Here is a 23,625-nt window from a genome sequence, read left to right on the forward strand (position 1 = left end):
CGAGGATTCACCGCCGATGATTGTGTTCGCCGAAGCTGAGTTCACAGTGACTGTGAGCTGCGACCTGTGATTTTAACAGTGATCAGTTCGCGTCTGAGCAAGAGAGAGAGAGAGAGAGGGAGAGGACTCACCGTCGGAGTTGTTGCGCCGGTGAACATTTGCCGCTTCACTGGTTGTGTGGCAGCCTGAGAGTATGAGGACTGAGAACTATGGAGGATGTGGAGAAGAAAGGTTCGGTTGGGAAAAGAGGTGAAAGAAAGAGGGGTATTCGACTAGGGTTTTTAGCTTTAATTATAGATTAGGGCGGGCCGGGCTCGGGCCAGGCTATTTCGACAAATCCCGAGCCCGGCTCGAATTTATTGCGGGCCGGGCTTTTTGGCCCGAGGTTAAGCCCACAGGCCCATTTGCGTGTTCAAGCCCGTCCGGGGCCGGGCCGGCCCGTCGGGCCACCCGGCCCATGAACAGGTCTAATCACAGAGCGTAGTCGATGCACGGGGCGTTTGTGCGTGTGCACACCCCCAGGGGAGATGCCTCCCAATAGACGGTTGGGATGTTCTGTGGGGCGCAATTCGAATTCCCTTTTTAGAGCTTACCGTGGTTGTATCTCACTCGAATTGAAAGAAAGTTGTTGTGTCGCGAGGGAATGCGAGTTGCCTGAGTGACGATTTTGGTGAGAAAGAAAGCCGAATTTGCTGCGACAGAGAGGGCGGTCACGCAGTCTAACATGAAGCGTCCGCGTTCAGACGATGACGAGCCTAACAAACCTCCAGCGTATTCCTCGTCCTCTTCTCTCGAAACCCTAACCTCATCTTCTTTGCCTCCATCCACAGATCAAATATTCAGGAACTTTAATCTACTACTTCATGGTTTAGTGTTTAAGCCATTCCAGTACACGTTTTCTATTTGTTTATTTATTGCTCCCTTGAATTCCTATCAATTTCGGGCTCATGTTTCTAATGGCATCAGTTATGTTTCAAGTATTTACCATTAATTTCGAATTTCAACTTCATTTCTTTACATCACCTTATTGATATCATGTATAATTTTAATTTGTTTGGAGCTTGCTTAACCTGCAATAATGCATTTTTTAGGCAAAAGAGAGTGAGGTTCCCGAAGGGTAAAAAGGTGAAGACTGGAGATGAAAGACCAAGTGTGAGCGTGGACGAAGATGGTCTAAGTGAGTTGGCGGACCCTCGGCTTGCTGCGAAGGAGCGGGCGAAGCGACGGAATCAAATGACTGCTGAGCTTTTCAGGGAAGAAACTCATGGGATTTTTCACGACGTATCAAGTGCAGAAGTGACTTACGAGGTTTGCTTTTCTTTTTTTCCACATGTTTTCCCCCGATATTAGGGCTTTCTTCTCGTTCTTGGCAAGTTGTGGGCTGGTTAATTTGAATTGCCACGAGGATGCAAATACAGTTCCGGTGCGGTATCTCTGAATATCCATTGATATTGGTCCTACAAATCGTATGCGGTAGGCCTATAAATTCGTCGGAGTATTCACTTGTTCAGGAGAGTTATATTCTGACAGCTATTGAAAGTATGAAGGAATATGATACTAGAAATTCTGTTAATAAGAGGTGGTTTGCCAAATAGCGTAAAGAGATCGTTGGTTGGGATTAGTGGAGTATGAACTGGAACAAAATGGTTTTATTATGAAATGGAACAGAGTGGTTTTAACCTTGGATGGAGAAACTGGATCTATTCTTTCCACTCATTTCTCCATTCTTATCAGGTTCAGCTAAAACCTTGCTTTAATCACCATTATCAGTTGTTTGAGGCAAGAAAGGCCCGAGACAAGGAGTATCTGTTTATTTGTACTTTTGACGACAATGCGCTCAGTTGGCTTCTCCAATAAGCTCAATGTATCAGAATAGCAGTTTTAGAAGAAAACTATTTGATTGCTTGGAATGTCTTGTTAATCCTCTTTTTTATCCACTGCATGATGGTTCTTTGATTTTAGACTAGTTTTGATAGCTATTTGAATTGGATGGGGTGTTTTCTTGGGAGCGCTTTCTTGGAAGTCCCTGCATCTGGGATTCTCTTTGTATGCAAAATAATTCTTCACTTTTAAGAAGCTAATGCTATGAAGGGCTTCTACTAGCAATTTATCAAAAAAAAAGGGCTTCTACTAGCAGAATAATTAAATTGTTTTTCATCCCTGGTTAAGGAGGCATTGGATTTCTCCCCCTAATTAAGCTAAATTTTGATGGCAGCAGTGTTGGGAATCCAGGTCCTTTGGGTATTGGAGGAGTGATAAGGAATGGGGAAGGGAATTTAGTTGCCATTTTCTCTGGTCCACTTGGAGTTCGTGACTCTCTTAGGGCTGAGATCCTAGTAGCCTTGGAAGGTGTTCAGAGCCAAGGATATGAACATTAACAAATTGATAATTGTAGGGGATTCCAAATTGGCGGTGGGCTGATTGAAGGAAAAATATAATGGGCACGACCTATGGGTTTACAGTAATAAAAAAAAAATTAAATGGCTGATGCAGGGCATTGAAGTTAGAGTGTGATGGATTAAAAGAAGCATTAACTCTTTTGCTGATGGGTTAGCCAAAACAAGGGGTGAACAGGGCATCTTTATTTTGGGCTCAGTTGTAATCTTTTGTTTTTTTTTTTTTTTTTTTTCTATTCTTCTGGAGAGTTAAGAGAGCTTACCTCTCCTTAATGTACCTTCTTTCTATTTAATGAAATTTCTGGTTATTGATTAAAAAATAATTAAATTGCAAGTAATTGTAATAATTGTAAAATCAGGAGCAGTATTTGTAATAGCAGAATAACTAAATTGCTTCTATTGTGTTTTCATTAAGGTTGCATGTTGCTGAGATCATTTGATCCATATTTCATTACCTTGGATATTCAATTCCCAGTTGCTGCCATAGGTTTTCAAGTTTCTGATATCTTAACCAGGATCCTGTACTGAAGCTTCTGGCCATGACACCCACTTATACTTATTAAACTATTTCTTATTTCTGATTTTATGTGTACTTTTAGTGTGGCTTATCTAACATTGACTTATGTTCTTATCCATTCTTTAATTGGTTTTTCTTGAACACAATTTGTTTTTTGGTCCATGTCTTGTACATCTGTTACATGTATTTATTCTTTTCTATTTTACTGTTCCCCAGGGAATTCTGATTATAGGTTTTGGGATAAACACTTACTGCATTCTCTACTTTTGTGCCCTGCTGATTTAAGATCATTTTCTTTTTTTTTTCCTTGAATTGGCAGCATTTTTCAGTCAAGATAATTGTCAGTTTCATCAATAATTGGGCAGGGGATAGCCGATAATAAGGGATTACTTTTGGCAGGATAATGCTGAATTAGTTGATGATGGGATTCAGATAGAACCTTTTAATTTGGAGCAAGAGAGAGAAGAAGGTTATTTTGATGCACAGGGAAATTTCGTTGAATATTTCAGGGAGAATGAAATTAAGGTACCTTATCTGGATCATTAGTAATATTTCAATCATGGAGTAGCACCTGTGTCCTTTTTTTTTATAAGTAAATCATTCTTTTTTTTTTTTGAAAGAAAAAACAAGAGTCAGAAGAACCTCATACAAGACAGGGACCTGGCCCAGCCTGGAAGACCACTAGCTACATGAGACAATACAGTAGAACCCTACCTGCTATAAATATCAGAAAATTGGCCCCCATTAAATTCCTTTAAAATGGAATCCCATGGATACACCACTCTTCCAATTTTCCCAATCACCAATTGAACCTTACAACTTTATCTTTTTTTTTTTTGTTCTTTTCTTTTGAAAGGCAAAAGAGTATATGTATTATCATTCAAAAAAAGAAGGGGAGGGCGAAGAACCCTCAATCACATATACAAAAAGTAGTGCCACTTTCAATATGCACAGATGATAATGGGCAGTCAATGAACCAAAAAAGAATTGACTACAACACCCACAAAAAAGATTCGAACAGGCTACCCGGCTCATCAATAATAACCTTTGAATTTTACCAACAACTGCCTTTAGCGGCTCTGACTTGGACTCGATGGTTCTGCAATTCCTCTCTTTCCAAACTACCCAGCACAGAGCAAATGGAAGACACTTCAAAAGGAAATTTATTGTTGGGCTAAGTATGGAATGGTCCCCCAAGAAGAAAGCAACCCAACAACCAAGCTGGGGAGGACCCAGTTGATATGAAGAGCCTAAAGAAATGAGACCAGACCTGGTTGGTAAATGGGCAGTGCAGAAATAGATGGTGGGCAAACTCTGGTGCAGAGCCACACAAACTGCACAGACCAACCAGATTCATCCCTTGGTTCAGCAAGACATCCATCGTTTGAACCCTTTCCTTAGCCACCAGCCACATGAAGAAAATGATCTTGAATGGGACTCGTGCCTCCAAATCCAAGCCCAGCCCACGTTAACAGATGAGCCTGACACTGCCTTGTAGCAGGAACTTGTAGGAAATAATCCGTTCTTTTCACATGCCCACATTTTGGCATCTCTAGAGTTGGGATTGATTTGATACTCCTGCAGCCTACTCGGCAGAACCTGAAGAAGATCAACCTCCCAATCATTCAAGTTTCTTTTGAACCTTGGAATCCAATTGGCCTGGCCATTAAAAAACTCCAATCACTCCCTAACTACTGTTTCTTTATTTGAAGCAATAGCAAAAAGGGAGGGAAAAAACAATGGCTAGTGGCTGATCTAGACACAACACATCCTTCCAAATCAACACCCTATTCCCCTCCCCAGGTCTGAACTTTGTAGACTTCTGAAAGGAAGGAAGTTGGGCCATAATGCCCTTCCAAATGCTTGTGCCATAGGACTGATTAGGTGGATGGGTGACCCAACCCTCAGAAGAGCTGCCATATTTACTGTCAATGACTTGCCGACAAAGTCAATCACTTTCCTCCGGAAACCTCCAAAGCCACTGGCATAAGGGAGCATTATTTCATCACCTGTGACTTCCTAATCCCCATACCACCAGCCTCCTTAGCCTCACAAATCGAGTCTCAACTCTCAAGTAACCAAGTGAAGTTTTTTTCTCTTCATTGGGTCCTTGCCATCAAACCTTGCAACTTTATCTTGTATTCTGTTTGTCATATTATCATCTATTTGTGCAGGATGCATGGCTGGATAGTGCTGAAATTGATACAAGATTTGCTGAAAAGAATCTTGAGACAGCAAAGAATGAAGAGGATATACATGACCTTTCATCTAAAGACATCGGAGCGATCAAGAGGCGTATTGCTAATCTTCTTGAGCCAGGCGAAACGGTAAACTTTTTGCTATGTTTTCCCATATCTGTCAGAGCTTTCCATGAATGTGTTATATCTGTGTGCTCGCTTTTCATTAATCTATATGGGTCTTCTTGCATTGAAAAGCTGCAGGTTTCAACTCCATGTCTTTTTTTTTTTTTATCAATAACACCAGCTTCATTAAATTGAGAGAAAAGAGGGAATAAGGATACAAGAGGGGAGATAAAATATCTTAGCTCCCCAATAACAAAATACAAAGAGAATTCAACTCCATGTCTTTTCTCCTTATCCCTTCTGTTCCCCATGCACAAATTATTTTGACCTTAATTACAATGTTCATGGTGATGACTACTGTTTCCAATATCTTTATCAAAAGTCATTGACACATTTAGGCCATGTTTGGTTCACTACTCTGGGCCTCATTCTTTTAATTCTTGCTCATTCTAGGCAAAAATGGGCAAGAATGTATAACATTAGAGCGTTTGGTTACAAAATTCTTGCCATGGGCCTCATTCTTTTCAGAATGAAAAATCAGCCCATAGTACAAAAGTCAAGATAGCCTGCAACATAAAAAATAATCATGCCCCATCTTGTTCATTTTCATTCTTTAAGGAAACTCTATGCCAGTCCTCATAAACCACTGGCCCAGGTCTACAAAATGACCGCCATAAATATTTACTGACGGATTGCTGTGGAAACTTATGCCAATGGACATTGATCTCTGCCTATCTGGTAAACATCTATGCCGATGGTTTAGGAGACCTAGGCTTGCACATATTGTTTTTTTTTGGGGGGGGGGTTTGAAGAATGAAACTAAGCAACATAGATCACTTGTTGGTTTGAAAAAAATACATTTTTTTTAGGAAAAAAGTGTTTGGTCCATAGCAATATTTTCTCTTTCTGCCAATTTTTACCCATTTTTTTCCATTTTAGAATTTCTATCTTGGGTAAGAATGAGAATTGAACCAAACATGTTTGCGTTAATTACTCTAAAAGATATTTATTTATTTAATTTTTGAACAGCAAAAGAGATTTTTTTTTGGTTGGGAAGATTTTGGTAAACTTGAGTTTGTTTTTTTTTTTTTAATTGGTGAACTTAAGAATTTTCAGTCAATGTTCTTTTCATGTGTTGAAGTCATGCCAAAGTTTGCTTAACCTTTTTGGTCTTTCCCTAGTTCTTCTAGCCCTTTCAACTTGTAATAGATCACTTAATCTTACTTGTGCTATAAATGGACTCCAAGATATGTATCGGATTCTGATTTCTGTTTCCATAAACATGGAACACTGCCTTCTAACCTTAACTGCATCTTTCTGGTATGTTTAATCCATCCCTCAACCTTAATTGGATTCATTTCCAGCCCTGCAAACACCTCTTCATCAGTTCACTAGTTTATATCAGCTGGGATACTGGCCTTGCTTTGTGGCTTCGGGTGGATGCATTTCTCTAAGGTTTTAGCAGGTAGATGTGCAAGGTGACCTTCAAAGGTGTTATTGGTTGGAGCAGAGATGGTTTTGATCATTCCTTGATGGATCTTTGGTTTTTCTAATTTGATTACCAATAGTCTTTTGAAGGGTGGGATTGGGACTGAGCGATATTGTGGGTCTTTGCTCTCTAGATAGCACTATTTTCTTTGTGCTTAAAAAATAGATAAAATTCCACAAATTTCCTGATTTTGGCCAAGGCAGAACTTCCAAGATGATCACTTCTGTTGGATTGAAATCTTTGTATGTATGAGTATTCGGATGATAAGAGTTCTTATTAGCCTATACTTAAGTTTAAGTTGTCCTGTACTGGGCCTAATCTGTTTAATGTTTTAAGTTGTCTGGTGTCCCATCACTAATCAGGGGCATTCTAGTAACTTCCTGTATCATTGTATTACACCATAATACAAATAATAGTACTGTCGACTGAGCAGTGCAGTTCGACATTCCAGCATCTCTTCTTCTTCTTCTTCTTCTTCTTCTTCTCTTTTCTGTTACTTCGGCTACAGTAATTTAGCTTTCATGGTATCAGAGCATTAGCTTCTTCCTGGTTTCAGCCGGCACACACTCTCTTCTCTTGCTGTCTTTTCATCTTCTCTCTTCCTTTTCTGGGTTGCTGTAGTGAAGACCTAGGGGTGTAAGAGAGTAAAGCAAGTTCGAACCTAGGGTTTCTCTTGGTTGTAGGACTCAAGGGAAGTAAGACCTAGAAGTAGATGTCCTACTAGGTTATTTCCAGCAAATAGTAGCTATTTGGCTACTAAGAGAGGTCTGTGTAGGACAGACCTAGTTGAGGACTGATTTCAGCAGTCCTAGCACTAGCCGAAAGGGGCTTAGCTACTTCTACAGTTGCAGCTTCGGTGCTCCAGCAAGACTCGCACAGACTTAGCTTCTTCTACAGAGCCCACTGTTCACTTGCTATTGTTGCAGCATCGAACTGTTCACTCGCTACTGTACCCGAACTGTTGCAGTTTTTGGTTCAGCCCAAGTGAAGTCTATCTAGTGTTCTACCAGCACTGTGAACACTTCTACCAGCATAGCAATGTGGCAAACAACTCCAAGTTCAGGGTGGTTATCAGTCTGAAACCCCTCACCACTGCTGTGAGATTACCTAGGGAGCTGCCAGCTCCAGATTGTTCAGCACTGTGAACCCTAGTTGAGGACTGATGTCAGCAGTCCTAGTATTGGCCGCAAGGAAGGGCACTCTCTTTACAGTTGCAGTACTCAAAGTTCAAGTGGAGTCTGCATAGCACAATAGTTGAGAACCCTTAGCTTCAGGTCGGTTACCAGCCCAGAACTCCTTGCTTGCTGTTGTAACTGAACTGTCTCAGAATTGTGACAGTCTCGGCAAGTCCGAAACTGTGTCGAGTGCTGTCAGAACCTGCTGTGATCATTTCAACTAATCAGATCTGCTCCAGAACTGGTTCAGAACCTTCAGAACTGCTTCGGCTAGTCTTAATCAGTGTCACCTACACAGTGGCTGCAGTCAAGATGTCTTCAATACCCAGAGATGTTTCTTCTAGAGATAACAGGCCTGCGGCAAGTGGGAATTTTGTCGCCAGCAACAATGATGACAACTCACAAAATACACCAACAGTGTCTTCTTCTCTTATGGGACAGGTTGCTGATTCCTCTGGAACTAGTACATTGGGCTTCACTGCTAGTGAGGTTGAGGTCCTTAGTAGGGCATTAGCCCATCTAAGAAATAATTCTTTTGCTTCTACATCTCTTGCTAAATCAGGTACAACCTCTGCCTTCAGTGCCACTGGCTCTATTGACTCTACTTCTTGGGTTATTGATTCCGGTGCTACTGACCATATGACACATATGTCTTTCCTATTCTCTTCATATCATTTGTTGTCTGGTTAGGATAAGATGAGAGTTGCTGACGGGTCTTTCTCCACTATCTCTGGAAAGGGAATTGTTGACCTAAGCAAGGACTTCTCTCTTAAATCAGTTTTACATGTTCCCAGTCTTACCTCAAATCTTTTGTCTGTTTCAAAACTTACCAAAAATTTGAACTGTAGTATAACCTTTTTTCTTACTCATTGTGTCTTCTAGGACAGATTGACAAGGAGAACGATTGGGTGCGGTCATGAGTATGGAGGCCTCTACTACCTTGATGCAGACATCGGCTCAGCCTTATAAACATCTGCTGCTAGTAATTCAGAAAGTGTGGAGTCAATAGCTAAGCTGCATTTTTGGCATGCTAGGCTAGGTCATGTGTCTTTCTCCTCATTAGAAATGTTGTTTCCCGAATTGTTTAAGGGCATTCCAAGTCAGAGTCTAACCTGTGAAGTATGTCAAATGTCAAAACAATGTAGAACTGTGTATCCAATTTCCAGCAATGAAATTTGTGCTCATTTTGATTTGGTTCATTCTGATGTCTGGGGCCTTTCAACCATTGTTTCCTTTGATGGCTTCCGGTACTTTATCAGTTTTATTGACCACTACTCTCGTTGTACATGGATCTACCTGTTAAAAGGACGGGATGAAGTACCACGGATAACCATGGCATTTTGCAAGATGATTGAAACACAATTTAATAAGAAGATTAAGCAATTCAGGTCAGACAATGCTGTTGAATACTTTGAAAAATCCTTGAACTTATTCATGGAAGATGCTGGCATACTACATCAGTCATCCTGTGCTTATACTCCTCAGCAGAATGGGGTTGCTGAGCGCAAGAATAGACATCTATTGGAGACAGCTTGAGCCTTACTATTCCAACACAAAGTCCCCAAGCAATACTGGTCTCAAGCTGTACTTTCTGCATCATATCTGATAAACCGGATGCCATCTAAGGTGTTGGGTATGAAAACCCCTTTCTCTGTTTTGTGCCCCACTCTTCCAGACTTTCCCCTTCCTCCTCGGGTCTTTGGCTGTATATGTTTCATACATGTGAAGGATCCAAAGAAGACCAAGCTGGATCCTAAGGCTACAAAGGGAATATTCTTGGGGTACTCTCCTACACAAAAGGGTTACAAGTGTTATGACCCTGTCTCCAAGAGAAAGTATGTCACCAGAGATGTGGTGTCCTTTGAGTCTCAACCCTATTTTCAGTCTTCTCAGAATCCTCTTCAGGGGGAGACTAGTGGGATGGAAGAGGATTCTCATTCTCCCTCCTTTTTTGTTCCCCTATCTGCCTCGGGTCTTCCATCCTCTCCTCCTACTCCTTGTTGTGACATTCCGGGTCAACCCAGTGAGGCTCCCACTGTGCCGGTTACCTCTTCTGATGCTGCAGATGTTCTTGAAGGCTCCAGTAGGCAACAAAAAGAGATACTTACATACAACAGAAGAAAAAGGGGTCTTCAACCTCATGACAGCAACCAATTGGACTCGGATCAATCTGTCTCTACAATCCAAGGTAATTTCAACTCTCATACTTCTGATTTGGATCTTCCTATTGCTCTCCGTAAGCCTATCCGCTCTTGCACCACCCGGCACCCCATTGCTGATTTTGTTTCTTACTCACATTTATCTCCTGCCTATCACTCCTTTGTGTCTGCTCTTTCCTCTGTGCGTGTTCCTTTTAGGTACTCAGAGGCTGTGTCTAATCCAAGGTGGAAAGAAGCTATGAATGAAGAGATGAAAGCCTTAATGAAAGCAAGAACTTGGGAATTAGTGGATCTGCCAGAGGGGAAGACCACTGTTGGGTGCAAGTGGGTGTTTACTGTAAAGCACAGGGAGGACGGGTCCATTGAAAGGTACAAGGCCAGACTTGTGGCAAAGGGGTTTACTCAGAAAGAAGGGATTGACTACAAAGAAACCTTTGCGCCGGTAGCAAAGCTCAACACAATTCGGGTTCTATTGTCACTAGCAGCAAATTTTTCATGGGAACTTCATCAGCTGGATGTGAATAATGCCTTCTTAAATGGTGACCTTCATGAAGAGGTATTTATGGAACCTCCACCAGGCTATGACTTTAGTAGAAAGTTGTGCAAACTGAGGAAAGCATTATATGGGTTGAAGCAATCTCCCCGTGCATGGTTTGAGAGGCTTTGTGGGGCCATGAAGAAAGTGGGGTACACTCAGAGTGGTGCAGACCATACCTTGTTCATAAGGAGACAGGATAGCAAACTTACTGCACTCATTGTTTATGTGGATGATATGGTAATTACCGGGAATGACTTGGAAGAGATAAAAAGACTGAAGGAGTTTCTAGCTTCTGAATTTGAGATCAAAGACTTGGGTCATTTGAGATATTTTCTTGGGATTGAAGTTGCCAGGTCAAGAGAGGGAATCTACATATGTCAGCGGAAGTATGTTCTTGACCTCCTAGAGGAAACAGGCATGATGGGGTGCAGGCCAGCAGATACTTCAATGGAAAAGAACCATGGCCTGCAGGAATCAGTAGGGGAGGACTACTGTGATAAAGAGAGATACCAAAAATTGGTAGGGAAGCTGATATACTTATCCCTCACTTGGCCAGATATTGCTTTTGCTGTGCATGTTGTCAGTCAATTTATGCACTCTCCAAAGATTCCTCATATGAAAGCAGTTGAAAGGATTCTCAAGTATTTGAAGACTTGCCCAGGGAAGGGAATTCTCTTCAGGAAAAACAATAGAATTGAAATTGAAGCCTACATTGATGCAGATTGGGCTGGGTTTGTTGGAGACAGGAAGTCAACCTCAGGTTACTGTACATTTGTGGGAGGAAACCTGGTCACATGGCGCAGTAAGAAGCAGAATGTAGTGGCTAGATCAAGTGCAGAATCCGAGTATCGAGCTATGGTCCACGGGGTTGCTGAACTCTTATGGCTCAGAACTCTTCTTAATGAACTTGGCATTAAGGCTGAAGGTCCTCTCAGGCTGTATTGTGACAATAAAGCTGCCATCAACATTGCCAACAATCCCATGCAGCATGACAGGACAAAACATATTGAGATTGATCGGCACTTTGTTAGAGAAAGAATTGTCTCGGGTGAACTCTGTGTGCCTTATCCTCCATCTGAGATGCAAATTGCGGATGTACTGACTAAAGGGCTGGCAGCAGCAAAGTTTAGGGACATGCTTGGCAAGCTAAACATGATTGATATCCATGCTTAGCTTGAGGGGGAGTGTTGGATTGAAGTCTTTGTATGTATGAGTATTCGGCCGATAAGAGTTCTTATTAGCCTATACTTAAGTTTAAGTTGTCCTGTACTGGGCCTTTTTTAATGGGCCTAATCCTGTTTAATGTTTTAAGTTGTCTGGGTGTCCCATCACTAATCAGGGGCATTCTAGTAACTTCTTGTATCATTGTACTACACCATAATATAAATAATAGTACTGTCGACTGAGCAGTGCAGTTCGACATTCCAGCATCTCTTCTTCTCTTTTCTGCTACTTCGGCTACAGTAATTTAGCTTTCAACTTCCTCCCCTTCTCTAGTATCAGTTCTGTTTGTGAAAGGGACCTATAACTCCTAAATGAACACCCCCTGCCGAATTCACTCAGGTTGTGTGTGGGGGGGGATTCCCCCTCCAAATCCTTATGTTCTATATGCAATTCTTCTTCCAAACTTGAAATTCCATTTCCTTTCTTTATCTTGGAGATCATAGATTACTTCGATTTAAATTAATTACCTCCTTCCCCTCTCCACTAAAAAATTGGTCAACTTGAGTTCATTTTTTTTTTCTTGGGGAAGATGAATTTGAATATGAATGTTTAGTGCTTTGAGAGTTAGAGTGCAGCTGAGGCAGTAGAGGGGATGGCTGGAGAAGAGTCAAGTGAGGATATTAAAAGGAAGAACTAGGAGGGATAAGAATAAGATAGAAGGGGAAGGATCTAGCGCTGAGAGAAGAAAAAAGGTAGTTATGAGCCAGGGAGGAAGGAACTACCATATGCACTCTTAGGGGATGGGACAGGTTGGTACTGCAAGGCATACACAGTGATTTCCTAATTGGTGAATGAAGGAGGTGGTAGTAGATATAGATTCTCTATAAGGGGAGGGGCTCTGATTCTTTTCCCATCTGAAATTTCTCTCTAGTTTTGCTTTCATGTTGATGATTGGTGAATGGGTTCTTTGATATAGGAGCTTGAATTCTATCCTGCTGTTTTTGTTTGGCATAGGGGAATGGGGGTGTTTTCTGGGAGGAGGGATCTGTTCTTTTTTATTCTTGAGGTGGTCCAGCAGTGGTTTCTTTCTCTGTTTTTTCTTGAGATGGATTTCTAGGTGCTTCTTTTGAATCGTTCTTTTGGGGTTTGAGGTGGCTACTTGTAGTTTCTTTTATTGCTGCACTTTATTTTCCCTTTTCTAGGGCATGCCATTGTGTCCTTCTTGCATAGCTTTTCTTTTTAATTCTTTTCCCTCCTGTTGTTTTTCCAGAAATTGGTGTATTTTTTATTTTAACAGTAAACAAATCAAACAAAAATATGAGATAAAAGCTTCTGGACCCAAACTTTCTCCTAGGAAATACTTTTTGTGGTTGGGCACAATATGTTCAAAGAATCTCAAATAGAAAATCAGAAATACCGAGTTTATCTGTTGTATATATATATATATTTTTATCAATAACAATCAGCTTTATTAAATTAGAAAGGAGCAATTACAAAATATAGGGCAGGTAAAACGACTTAACTCCCCAACAACAAATTACACAAAGAGATATATTAGAAATTAGCCCAAAACAAAGACACCCTATTCACCCCTTCCTTAGCTAATCCATCAGCAAAAGAGTCGGCATTTCTTTTCACCCAGCTGTACTTCACCTCAATGTCCCTAGCAAACCACTTGAACTTTTTCCTTTCATTACTGTAGCTCCACATGGTACTGTTGTCTTCCTTTAGCCACCTAACCACCACCTCTGAATCACCTTCAAGGACCAATCTTCTTATGTTCAATTGTCTTGCTCTTTGGATTCCTTCCAAAACCGCAGAGATCTCAGCCCTGAGAGAGTCCCCTTCTCCAATTGGGCCTGAATACAAGGCCAGAATAGACCCTTCCTCGTTCCTGAAGACACCCCCGGTCCCAAACAGTCCTGGATTTCCAAAACTACTCTCATCAAAGTTCAGTTTTATAAATCCAGAGGGTGGGGAAGTCCAAATGGGGCTGGAAATTCTCTTAACTGGAGCAGAGTTTGCTATCTCTTTCCAATTTCTCAGCAAGTCAGTCATGGAAAAGTCTGTAAAAAGGTCCGATGATTTCAGCCAGTGAACCACCCTTAGGTGTATCAGATCTGTTAAGCTCTCAGCTGTTCTCTCCTTGTCTGAAAATATACGAGAATTCCTTTCTTCCCATAAGGACCAACAAACTGCTGCCCTAATGCATCTCCACATAATCCTCCCTCTGTTCTTAGGTCAACTGAAGAAGGACGAAGAGAATAGACTTTGCACATTCAAGGGGGGACTCCAATTACACCCAAAAAAGGATAAAGCCCACACCCAAATAGATTTAGCAAACAAGCAAGTAACCATAAGGTGGTAGCGAGTTTCCCCATCAACCTTGCAGAGAGAACACCAATTTGGGGATAAACAAGAATTAGGTCTCTTTCTTTGAAGTAGGTCACTTGTGTTGATTCTTTCCAAGAAAGTTTCCCAGCAAAAACCACTAACCCAATGAGGAATGGGCTTACTCCAAATCTCTTTAGCAGGGAAGGAGTTTATCTGTTGTTAATTAAAAAAGAAACAGAAACACCCAATCTTTTTTATTAGAATTTGAAGAGCAATAAAAACAAATTTGTAGAATTAAGGACCTGCTGATAACAGAAATACTGAGTTTATCTGTTGTTAATTAAAAAAGAAACAGAAACACCCAATCTTCTTTTTTGAGGGTGGATTTTTTTGGGGGTATATAGTGGGTTGTCTTGTACAGTTTTCTCTTTGTACAAAGGACCTTGATCAGTGATTAATACAATATACTATACTTTGCCTTTTTCCAAAAAAAAAAAAACATAATCTGCAAAGGTGGGGGGAAATTTGATAGTTGATGACATTATTATTATCTTTAGTGGAACGAATTTACTAGTAGTCAAGGTAATTTGGTTAAATTTCTTCTATATCCATGTAATGGACTTTGGACCTTGACTGCATGCTTGTACTTTTCAACATCATTTAAGGCTTGGTTTATTAATACTGAATCCTCAAATTGTTATTAAAATTCTTGCAACTTTGTTTTTCTTTCAATTTTGTAACATATTATTGGGTAGGTTGGAGTTTACTTTTTTCCCCTCATAGGTTCTACAAGCTCTAAGAAGGTTGAAAGGGACTACAAATAGCAAGAAGCAGAAAATGCCACAAGAGATAAAGCTTATGTTTGACCAGCTAACTGAAGACTCCGTGAAGCTTATGGAAGATGGTGATTACAGTTAAGTGTGTTTACTATGTTTAATCAATTCATGAGATTACAAGATGTATGTAATTTTGATTAGGTTGATAGGTTAAGAAGTTTGAACTTGATGAAGCTGAGCTCAAATGTGCTGTTCAAAAGAGATGTATCAAGTGCTGGCATAGTGGTTAATTTTTTTGAGGATTCCTAAGGTGTTTCTCTTCTTTCACAGCCTTTGTGCAGTGAACCCTTCCTGTATCTTTCATTTTTTTTCCTTAAAAAAATCTTACTTTACCTCTTCAAAAAAAAGAAGGATGTAATGAACTTGATATTAGGGGCACAACATTTGTAGGCTTTAAACTGCACATGACTGACTGAACCTGATTCCAAGCCAGGTTGGGCTATTTGATTGATTAGCAATCTGAAAAGGAGCCTGGGTTAGTCCCCCCCTTTTTTGATTGGTAGCTAGTTACGGAAAAGAATAAATGTGATTGAACAAAACCTTTTTTTTTTTTTTTTTGGGATCAATAAACAAAACCTGTTTCTTATAACATAGCTCATGGTAGCCCCCTACTGCCAGTTCTAGTACACAGTGATTTAAAAGGTGCACAGGCGAGACACATTTTGGGGTATGTGCCTCGCCCAGGTCCTAGGGGCACCCCTTTCAAAAGGCGCACGCCTGGTGCGCCTAGGCGTGCACCTTTTTAAAAATTCGCGCTTTTTGCTGTTTTTTGAGTTCGCGAGCAAACTGGAGCTCCGAGAACCCCCTAATTTGCTAATGTCGTTCATTCATTCATTGCAATAAAATATCTTCTTAAAAGGCAATGAAAGTTATAAAATCATTATTTTTTATATGAGAAATAAGAATTTCAGACCCTAACATAGACTTGTTCGGGCTTGCCTCGAGGGGCATGGTACAAAGGTGACTCATAGAATCAAGATTGTAATATGTTTTATATCATATTAGCTACTTGAAGCAATGCAATTAAGGGAAAAAAGAGACAGTGGGTTTTACATGCTTGAAAATGCTTTATATGTTTGTATTTATTTTTAAATTTTCATTTGAATACGCTTTACATGTTATGTTTATGTATTTTAATTTTAGATAATAGGTTTTTTAAAACATTTATTTTAAAATTTAAGTTTATATTTTTTATTAACATTATGTTTTTTTGGCCTTCTTTTAATTTTCTGACTTTTTTTTTTTTATTTTTAGCTTTTTTTTTTGTAATTTTGCGCCTTTCTTAAAAAGGGCGCCTCGCCTTGCGCCTCAGGTGCAAATTGGCCCTTGCGCTTTTAAAACATTGCTAGTACACCCTTTTATCTATACATTGCTGTTGAGTGGGTCACCTTTGGTTACCCCTCAATACATATAAATTCTGTTCACCCATTGTTTTGCCAAGGAATCTGCCAGGCTATTACATTCGCTTGGGATCTACTGAAACCAAACTCCTAACACCCTTACCAGCTTCGTATTTTTCATAATATATTCCTATACCTCCATGGTCCAGGGCTGGGCTGTAGTCTAACAGGCACCTAATAGGTTTTTTATCAGCAAAATTTAATATTATTATATTAATTGAAAGAGAGTAAGTACAAAGTGATTTCACAATTCATAATCTGATTTTACGAGGAAGCCCATTACAAATGCTGTCTTACATTATACCCCCTTGTTTTGCTTTGGAGTCGGCTACCCCATTTGCGCTCCTTCTAACCCATTTGAATTCAGCATTTAGGTCCTTTGCTATCCTTTCCCCTTCCCCTTCCCTGAAAATATGTTTGAGGGTGCAAGGGATATGTCTATTACATCTTGCCCACGAGATAATGACTTTTGAGTCCCCTTCCACCTTCACTTGTTTGAAGTCCAATTGTTTTGCAAACCTGAGCCCCTTCAGTAGTGCCAAAAGTTCAGCTTTCACCGAATTTGCAGTACCAATTAGCCCTGAATATAATGCAGTATCCTACTCTCTGAGTTTCTAATTGCTCCGCCTACTCCTGCCAACCCCGGGTTGCCCAGTGATCTCCCATCAAAGTTCAGTTTTACTTTAGCATCTATTGGGGGTTTCCACTCCATTCTTATCTCTTCTTTTTCCTTCCCTCCAATTAGGACTGAGCATTTTCAGTTAAAACTGAAAAACCGAACTGAATTTCGGTTTCAATTTGTTTGGTTTGGTTAATTCGGTTTTTGAGTATTTCGGTTTTGGTTTTGGTTTTTAGAATTACAAATTCATTTAACCGAATAAACCGAACTTTAGTATATAATATATAATATGTAAGATATAATATATAATATATAACATATTATATATTTATATATTAATATAATGAAATTTGATTTTATAATATATAATATATATTATACGTTATAATATATAATATAGAACATATTATTAAAATTTGGTTTTAACCGAAAACCGAACCAAAAATTTCAGTTTCGGTTATTTCGGTTTTTTCAGTTTTTCTAAAATTTGGTTTTGTTTCGGTTTTTAATTTTTCAGTTCGGTTTTTAAAATTTTGGTTTATTTGGTTAGGTTTTTAACCGAATAAACCGAATGCTCACCCCTACCTCCAATTCCTTATAATGTTAGACAGTGAGAAGTTGTGGAAACTATCCCTGTTTTCTACCCAAAAGGCTACCTTCACTTTAATACTATCTAGCACCTCCTCCAGAGACCTGTTCCTCTCCTCCCACACCTTCTAAACAACCCCACTTCCTCTCTTCTTTGGTTGCGCCAAGAAAGCTGGGTTGAAAATATCCACCACCTCTTGAGGGGGTCCCACCTGCAGCTTTTCTGCAGCATGCCACAGGTATTTCCCTTTCCAAGGAACATTTCGCAACAGAGCTTGAATTTTAGGCACCAAACAGTTATGCTTGAATTGCCTTTTTCCATGAAGTTAGTGAGGTCTAATGATCTAGCTAGCTGAAGTCCATGCAGAAGTGCTGTTGTTTCAGCCTTTAATGACTCACCATGATGCAGTAAGTCTAGAATAAATTGGCACAAGTTAGAAAGAGAGAAGTATATAGACAAAGTAGAAAGGGTAGAGAGAGAAAAAGGAAAAAGAACCCCAAGGAACCACCCCAAGGAATCTAGAATACTCTAGGGTTTGTAGGAATGACTCCATACAGCAAGTTTGCAGAATAGCTCTAAAGAAATCTTCTTAGCTTCAAAAGGAAGAGAATACATATCCATAGAGTGACTTGTGTTGTCCGGAATATTGGTTATCAGAATTACCAAAATGCCACTTTTCATTTTTTTTTGGTAAGGGTGCCACTTTTCATTTGTGCATCAAGAAACACATTCCACCTACTAGTATAAATAAATTAAAAATCAAAAGATAAGCCCTGCTAATCTAGAAAATCAAGATACCATTGGGCCAGGCCCACATGGGATTGGAAAGAATAATGAAAATATCCCTATTATCTAAAAATGCAAAAATACATAAAATTTTTGAAAAATTCCATATTTGATTCTTCAGCTCCTGCATCATTCTCCCCCGGTTCAAAAAAATGTCTTCAAGTTTTAAAGAACTTGAGGTCAAAAAATTGATCTACCTCAATGACAAAAAGAGTAGGAGTTCCCAAAAGTACGTCAACACACAACACACTTGGACTATAGAGTAGATGCCACACACATAGCTACAAACTGATCTTGAAAGCAATGCATATCCTTTTTTTGATAAATGATAAGTGGAATTTCATTAAGATTAAGAAGAAACTATTAGTGGACTAGCATTGGAGTTCCAAGAGGCACGAGCTGCAACCTCCAAAAGAAAACAAAATTACAATTGAGCCCAAAATAAGTTGTCCTTGAACACCCCTTGCTTAGCTAGAGAATCTGCCAGCTCATTAGCTAATCCCCTCTCCCACTGAACTCTCACTATTAGTAGGACTAGGCTACAGTCTCCAGCTCCTTCGGCCACCTAGTTACCAGTTTAGAGTCATCTTCTATTAGTAGGTCCCCAAAGTTCTGTTCTCTAGCAATCTATGTGCCCTATAAAACTGTTTGAATCTCTGCCTTAACCGCATCACCCACTCCAATTGGACCAGAAAATAACGCAACAATCTGACCCTCTGTGTTCCTAAAAACTCCTCCCACTCCAGAAGGCCCCCAATTACTGAAGCAACTGGCATCAAAGTTCAGCTTCATGAAACCTTCTTCAGGGCGCTTCCAAATTGCTATAGGCTTGTTCTTAACTGAGGAAGAATTAGCAACCAGTCCCCAATATCTCCAAAGGTCGTCAAACGAGAATTGTGAGAGTAGATTTGAAGCTTTAGCCCAGTTGATGGCGCTGATCATATTGCACATCACTCTCTTTGTCATTAAAAATCCTAGCATTTCTTTCCTCCTAAACTGTCCAAACAAGAGTCTCTAGCACATCTCCACAACACTCTCCCCCCTTGTCTTAAGCCACTTGAAGGTAGATGGGTCGAATAGCCCACCAATCTGTAGGGGCTCTGTCCACTTGCAACCAAAAAGACTAAAGATCTTTTCCCATAGTCCTACAACAAAAAGGGCAGGAGATTAGTAGATGGTAACAGCTTTCTCCATTAGCTTTGCAAAGGAAATACCAGTTTGGTGAAATGCCAAGGTCCTTTTCTTTTGCAGGTTATCCAAGGTGTTTAACTTCCCAAGAGAGACTTTTGAGCATTGGGGTCCCACTTTAGGGGGTTGGGTTTGGGCCAGATTTCCTTGCAAAAAAAACGGGCTGATGGTTAGGGACAAAGCAATGCCTAGATAAAAAAAGAAGCACAAGAGAAACGGCCTGAGGGGTTAGGGGTCCAAATATGAGTGTCAGGTTTAGAAAGATCCAAACAGATAGGTTTAAGGGTTTTGGGAAGCAAAGCAACCTAGTAAAGCTCTGATTTAAAGTGGGATAAGGAATGCAGGGAGGGAAAAGCATCCTTGAGAGTGGAATTACCAATCTGGAAGTCCTCCTAGAATGTAACCTATCTCCTATACACACATCATACTTGATGAAGCTCAAGAAGTTTGGAAGAACCCCACTGATAGCCTTCCATAGGTTACCACTAGTATGGCTAGTGGGTCTTTTAGTTAAAAGGACAAGAAATGATATGACTTAAGTAATGCACGATGTGCAGGAAGTTGGAAAACAGCCCAGGCTGTTTTTTCCCCAAACAATCAAAGCTTTCCCTACCCATCAAAAAACAACTCAGTAAGTTGCTGGTTGGGAAACTTGGAAACTTGAATATTTAATGCTAACATGAGAAAAAGGAAGCAAAATTGAGTTATTGCTGACAGTATTAGACTCCCTAGAGAGCTCCATCTTTTTGCGATATGATATAAATAACATTCAATTATACCCAGCGTTGCTCAACACAAGTCCAACTGAACTGCACCTATCTTGGCTTGGATATAACTCAGATGTAAGGCCTTCTCTTGTAAAAAGAGGTATTTGTTAAAATAAGAAAGGGTACAATTTCATGTGATGGTAGGGCATTGGGTGGGTTTGGGCCAGTTATGGCTCAAATTTTTGCTTTGTTTTAGCATTGAGCAAAATCGATTTCTACTTTAAGTTCTTGCTTTCAGTTATACTCTTTAGATCTTAGATCAATTCACCAAATAACATCTTTTTTTTTTTTTTTTTTGGCAGATGTATACCATGAAACAAGGGAGATGTTTGAGCGTGAGGCAGGTCAGTAGAGTATTTGGTTATGTTACCTGTCAATATTGTGCTAATGAGGGAACCTTCCAGCACCTAGACACTAGAAAGCACAGTATATGATATCAAACAGGGACCCTATTATAAAGCATGTCATATCAGCATGGAAACTGTTGGGGTGGCTCTGATGATTACAATTTGTTTCACACATGCGCGTGTGCACATACACACATTCATCCATTCTTCTCCATGTGGGTGCATGTACATTTATTGTCTCTGTAAAGAATATTTTGGTGTTCTTGCTCTATGCTTGGATCACTTGGATGTATGCACACCATACACCTAATAAAGGCAGGAGGCCACACAGAATTCTGTTTTATAATGCTTGTCTTGTTTTTCTGCATCCCAGAGGGGTATGAGAGGTTATCTCGTGCAAGAGAGGGCACATCTGTAAGTTCTGATGTTGGTGGTTCTGGTTCCGATGCTGTGAAGGATATTTTCTCCAATGGACAGGAACCTGGAGTACCTTCCTCATTACCCTCTGACATGGTTGTGGGTCCTTCACTCCTGAATTCATCTACTGCACAAGTTTCATCCAGCAACGGTGCTGATTCATTTGATATGTTTGCTGAAGATGATGTGAACACTACTTCAAATCCATCTTCTGATGTAAATAGTTTGGATTCTGGTTCTACTCCCAAACAATTCCCTCAACCTTCATCTGAAAGAGTGAACACAGATCAAGAAAGTAAGATATTCCAACTGCAACTTCCTGAAGCTACCTACTAAAATGGCCTACTTTCCTCATTTCTCATATTTGCTGAAATCTGCAGGTGGAGATCTGCAAAGTGATTACGTATATGATGAGTCATCTGGGTAGGTATTTTTAATTGTATATTTTCTTTGTAATCTCTGTGTGATAGACAGGGTGTGCAGTTGCAATGGGACTTAAGTAGTAAAATACTTTCACCTTCTAGAAATTAAGTAAACAAAACTTACTTTCAATTAATATGATAATATTATTAACTTTTGCTGATAAAAATATGTAAAGAAAACATGCATTTTTTTTTTGTAATGGACTTAAATCATGCTCACTTCATGTCTTTTAATTGTGGGTTTTGATACACTTGCATATATACTCACTGGTAATTCCTTCATTTGGATGAGCAAAATTTTCCATTACTTTTGGATTGCGCAATTGTTGGTGCTCAAATATTTGTAATCCAAAAAGAAGTGTGCAACTTATTGTTGCATGATTTGAGCCTTAGATACCTATTCTATGACTATAAAGATGGCTATGCCAGGTTAGCACCTAGTAAGTAGGGTTGGATATTGAGCTGGGGTGGTACAATCCTGGCCTGGTCTATTCCAAGATAGCCCAGTCCAAGGTAAGGGACCTGGGTTGGCCTTGGCCCAGTTGAAGGGCCCTGAGACCTGGCCTGGTTAAGTGGTTATATTTATAGGGAGCAGGTGCTAGGTAGATGGTTTAGAAAAGAAGATCAAACAACCAAGGAATCTTCTGTGTGAAAACTGGTTGGGCTAAAATGGCCCCACATGTTCCTCTATTAATGGGTTCAAATTTGAGCCCAAAATCCCTTGCCGCATGGTTCTTTTTTGGTCAATTTTAATGTCAAAATATTGGACGTATAGCCAATACTATTTGTGAAAAAAAACTAATAAATACCGTTTCCCATACCTGGTGGACGTGGACCGGAGCATTGAATAAGTGGTCAATTAGAAGGGTCCACTACCTCGTGGATGGCTAGGTTGGCCACACCATGCTTCCATGTGCAGAAATACGATAGGTTGTGGCAGAGCTCCCTAATTAACCCCACTAAGAGGCCTTTGCCAAGCAGTTCCCTATATGGCCAACTCTGTTTTTTGCTAGATGGAAGGATGATGCGGCTGATCCAAACTGTTCATTGGATAGGGTACCCTGTCCTCCAGATTGGCTATGTCTCTCAATACTGTTGTCTATGTCTTCCTACATATTGTATTGATATTTTCTCTGGGGTAACATCAGCTGTTCAAGGTTTTGATATTTTAATTTAAAAGTGCACATCTAAGAAATTCTTGTTTTAGGCATGTTGCTGGGACTATTTAGCTTAAATTTCTCCCATATGCAAAAGGGTGGAGAGACAAGGAGTCCTATTGACCTCAAACCATTTTGTGACATGTAAAATGTCTAGGTCTTTTGGTACTAGCTTGGGCGGGGTTTTGGTCTGAGCTTGGGCTGCTTGCTGCTTATTGCTTGTTCCTACTTTCTTTTTTATTGGAAACGGTACAGCTGTCAACCCCATAATATGAAGTTGACCCCAGTTACATACTCATTACAACACTTTTGATCTACCATTTGTATGGCCTTCCCTTGCATCTCTAATTCTTTATGCAAAGTGGTATATCTGACATCATTTATTGTCTCTTGTTAATCTTATTTTTCACTGTGCCCTCACTCTATGTCTTATTGCACGAGGCTGAAGCAATGATTTCAGAATAGGGATAAATTTATAATACATTGTTATTTCATTTGGTCTCTTTACTTTCTTTTTCTGAATTCTGCATTATTCTCTAATGTTAAATTTGTTTCTTTTTATCTGTTTCAGTTACTATTACAGTAGTAGTTTGGGCTACTATTACGACCCTACATCAGGCTTGTATTGCTGTGCAACATCAGGAAAATGGTATGTATTCCTTTGTTTTCATCTGATGTCAGTGGTTGTCTTGTGTATGCAATTATAGGAAACCTTGTAGAATCAGTATACATTTCGGGAAGTTTAATTTTAGACAACTTGCTTAGGTGCACTTTGATAGGCAGAATACTGTTGTGGTGGAGCTTATGCACATGATTGGATTAGCTTGATTACTCAAGGCTATAAATTCTGTTTTGGGAAATAGCTTTCGAAGTTTAGCCTTAAACTATCACATCCTAATAAATGAACTTGCTTTGATAGAAAGCTTGCTTTATGGAAGGACTTTTGGTAGTGGTGAGACAACTCCCAGTTGTCAATTGGCATAGGCTCTATCAAATTCCTTGCCACTTCTAGAAGGTGACTG

General features: G+C 39.9%; 1 protein-coding gene across 2 annotated transcripts in view; it reads left to right on the top strand.

Annotated features, from left to right (window-relative positions):
* The first annotated feature begins 520 nt into the window (after nt 1-520).
* The window catches only part of LOC104605102 (CD2-binding protein-like protein), a 28,115-nt gene continuing 5,010 nt past the window's right edge, over nt 521-23,625 (top strand). Inside the window, exons 1-9 of one of the 2 annotated variants that reach the window (XM_010269723.3) lie at nt 521-771; nt 1,092-1,308; nt 3,313-3,438; nt 5,088-5,240; nt 14,859-14,988; nt 20,563-20,604; nt 20,981-21,319; nt 21,405-21,447; nt 23,175-23,252. In XM_010269723.3, coding sequence (XP_010268025.1) covers nt 725-771; nt 1,092-1,308; nt 3,313-3,438; nt 5,088-5,240; nt 14,859-14,988; nt 20,563-20,604; nt 20,981-21,319; nt 21,405-21,447; nt 23,175-23,252 — 1,175 coding nt within the window. In that variant the 5' untranslated portion in view covers nt 521-724. Of the gene's footprint in view, nt 966-1,091; nt 1,309-3,312; nt 3,439-5,087; nt 5,241-14,858; nt 14,989-20,562; nt 20,605-20,980; nt 21,320-21,404; nt 21,448-23,174; nt 23,253-23,625 lie in introns of both variants that reach the window. The other variant, XM_010269731.3, reaches the window with a different exon arrangement.

The sequence above is a fragment of the Nelumbo nucifera genome, chromosome 5 (genome assembly GCF_055504915.1).
Source record: "Nelumbo nucifera cultivar China Antique chromosome 5, China Antique-T2T, whole genome shotgun sequence".
NCBI classification, from domain to species: Eukaryota; Viridiplantae; Streptophyta; class Magnoliopsida; order Proteales; family Nelumbonaceae; genus Nelumbo; species Nelumbo nucifera.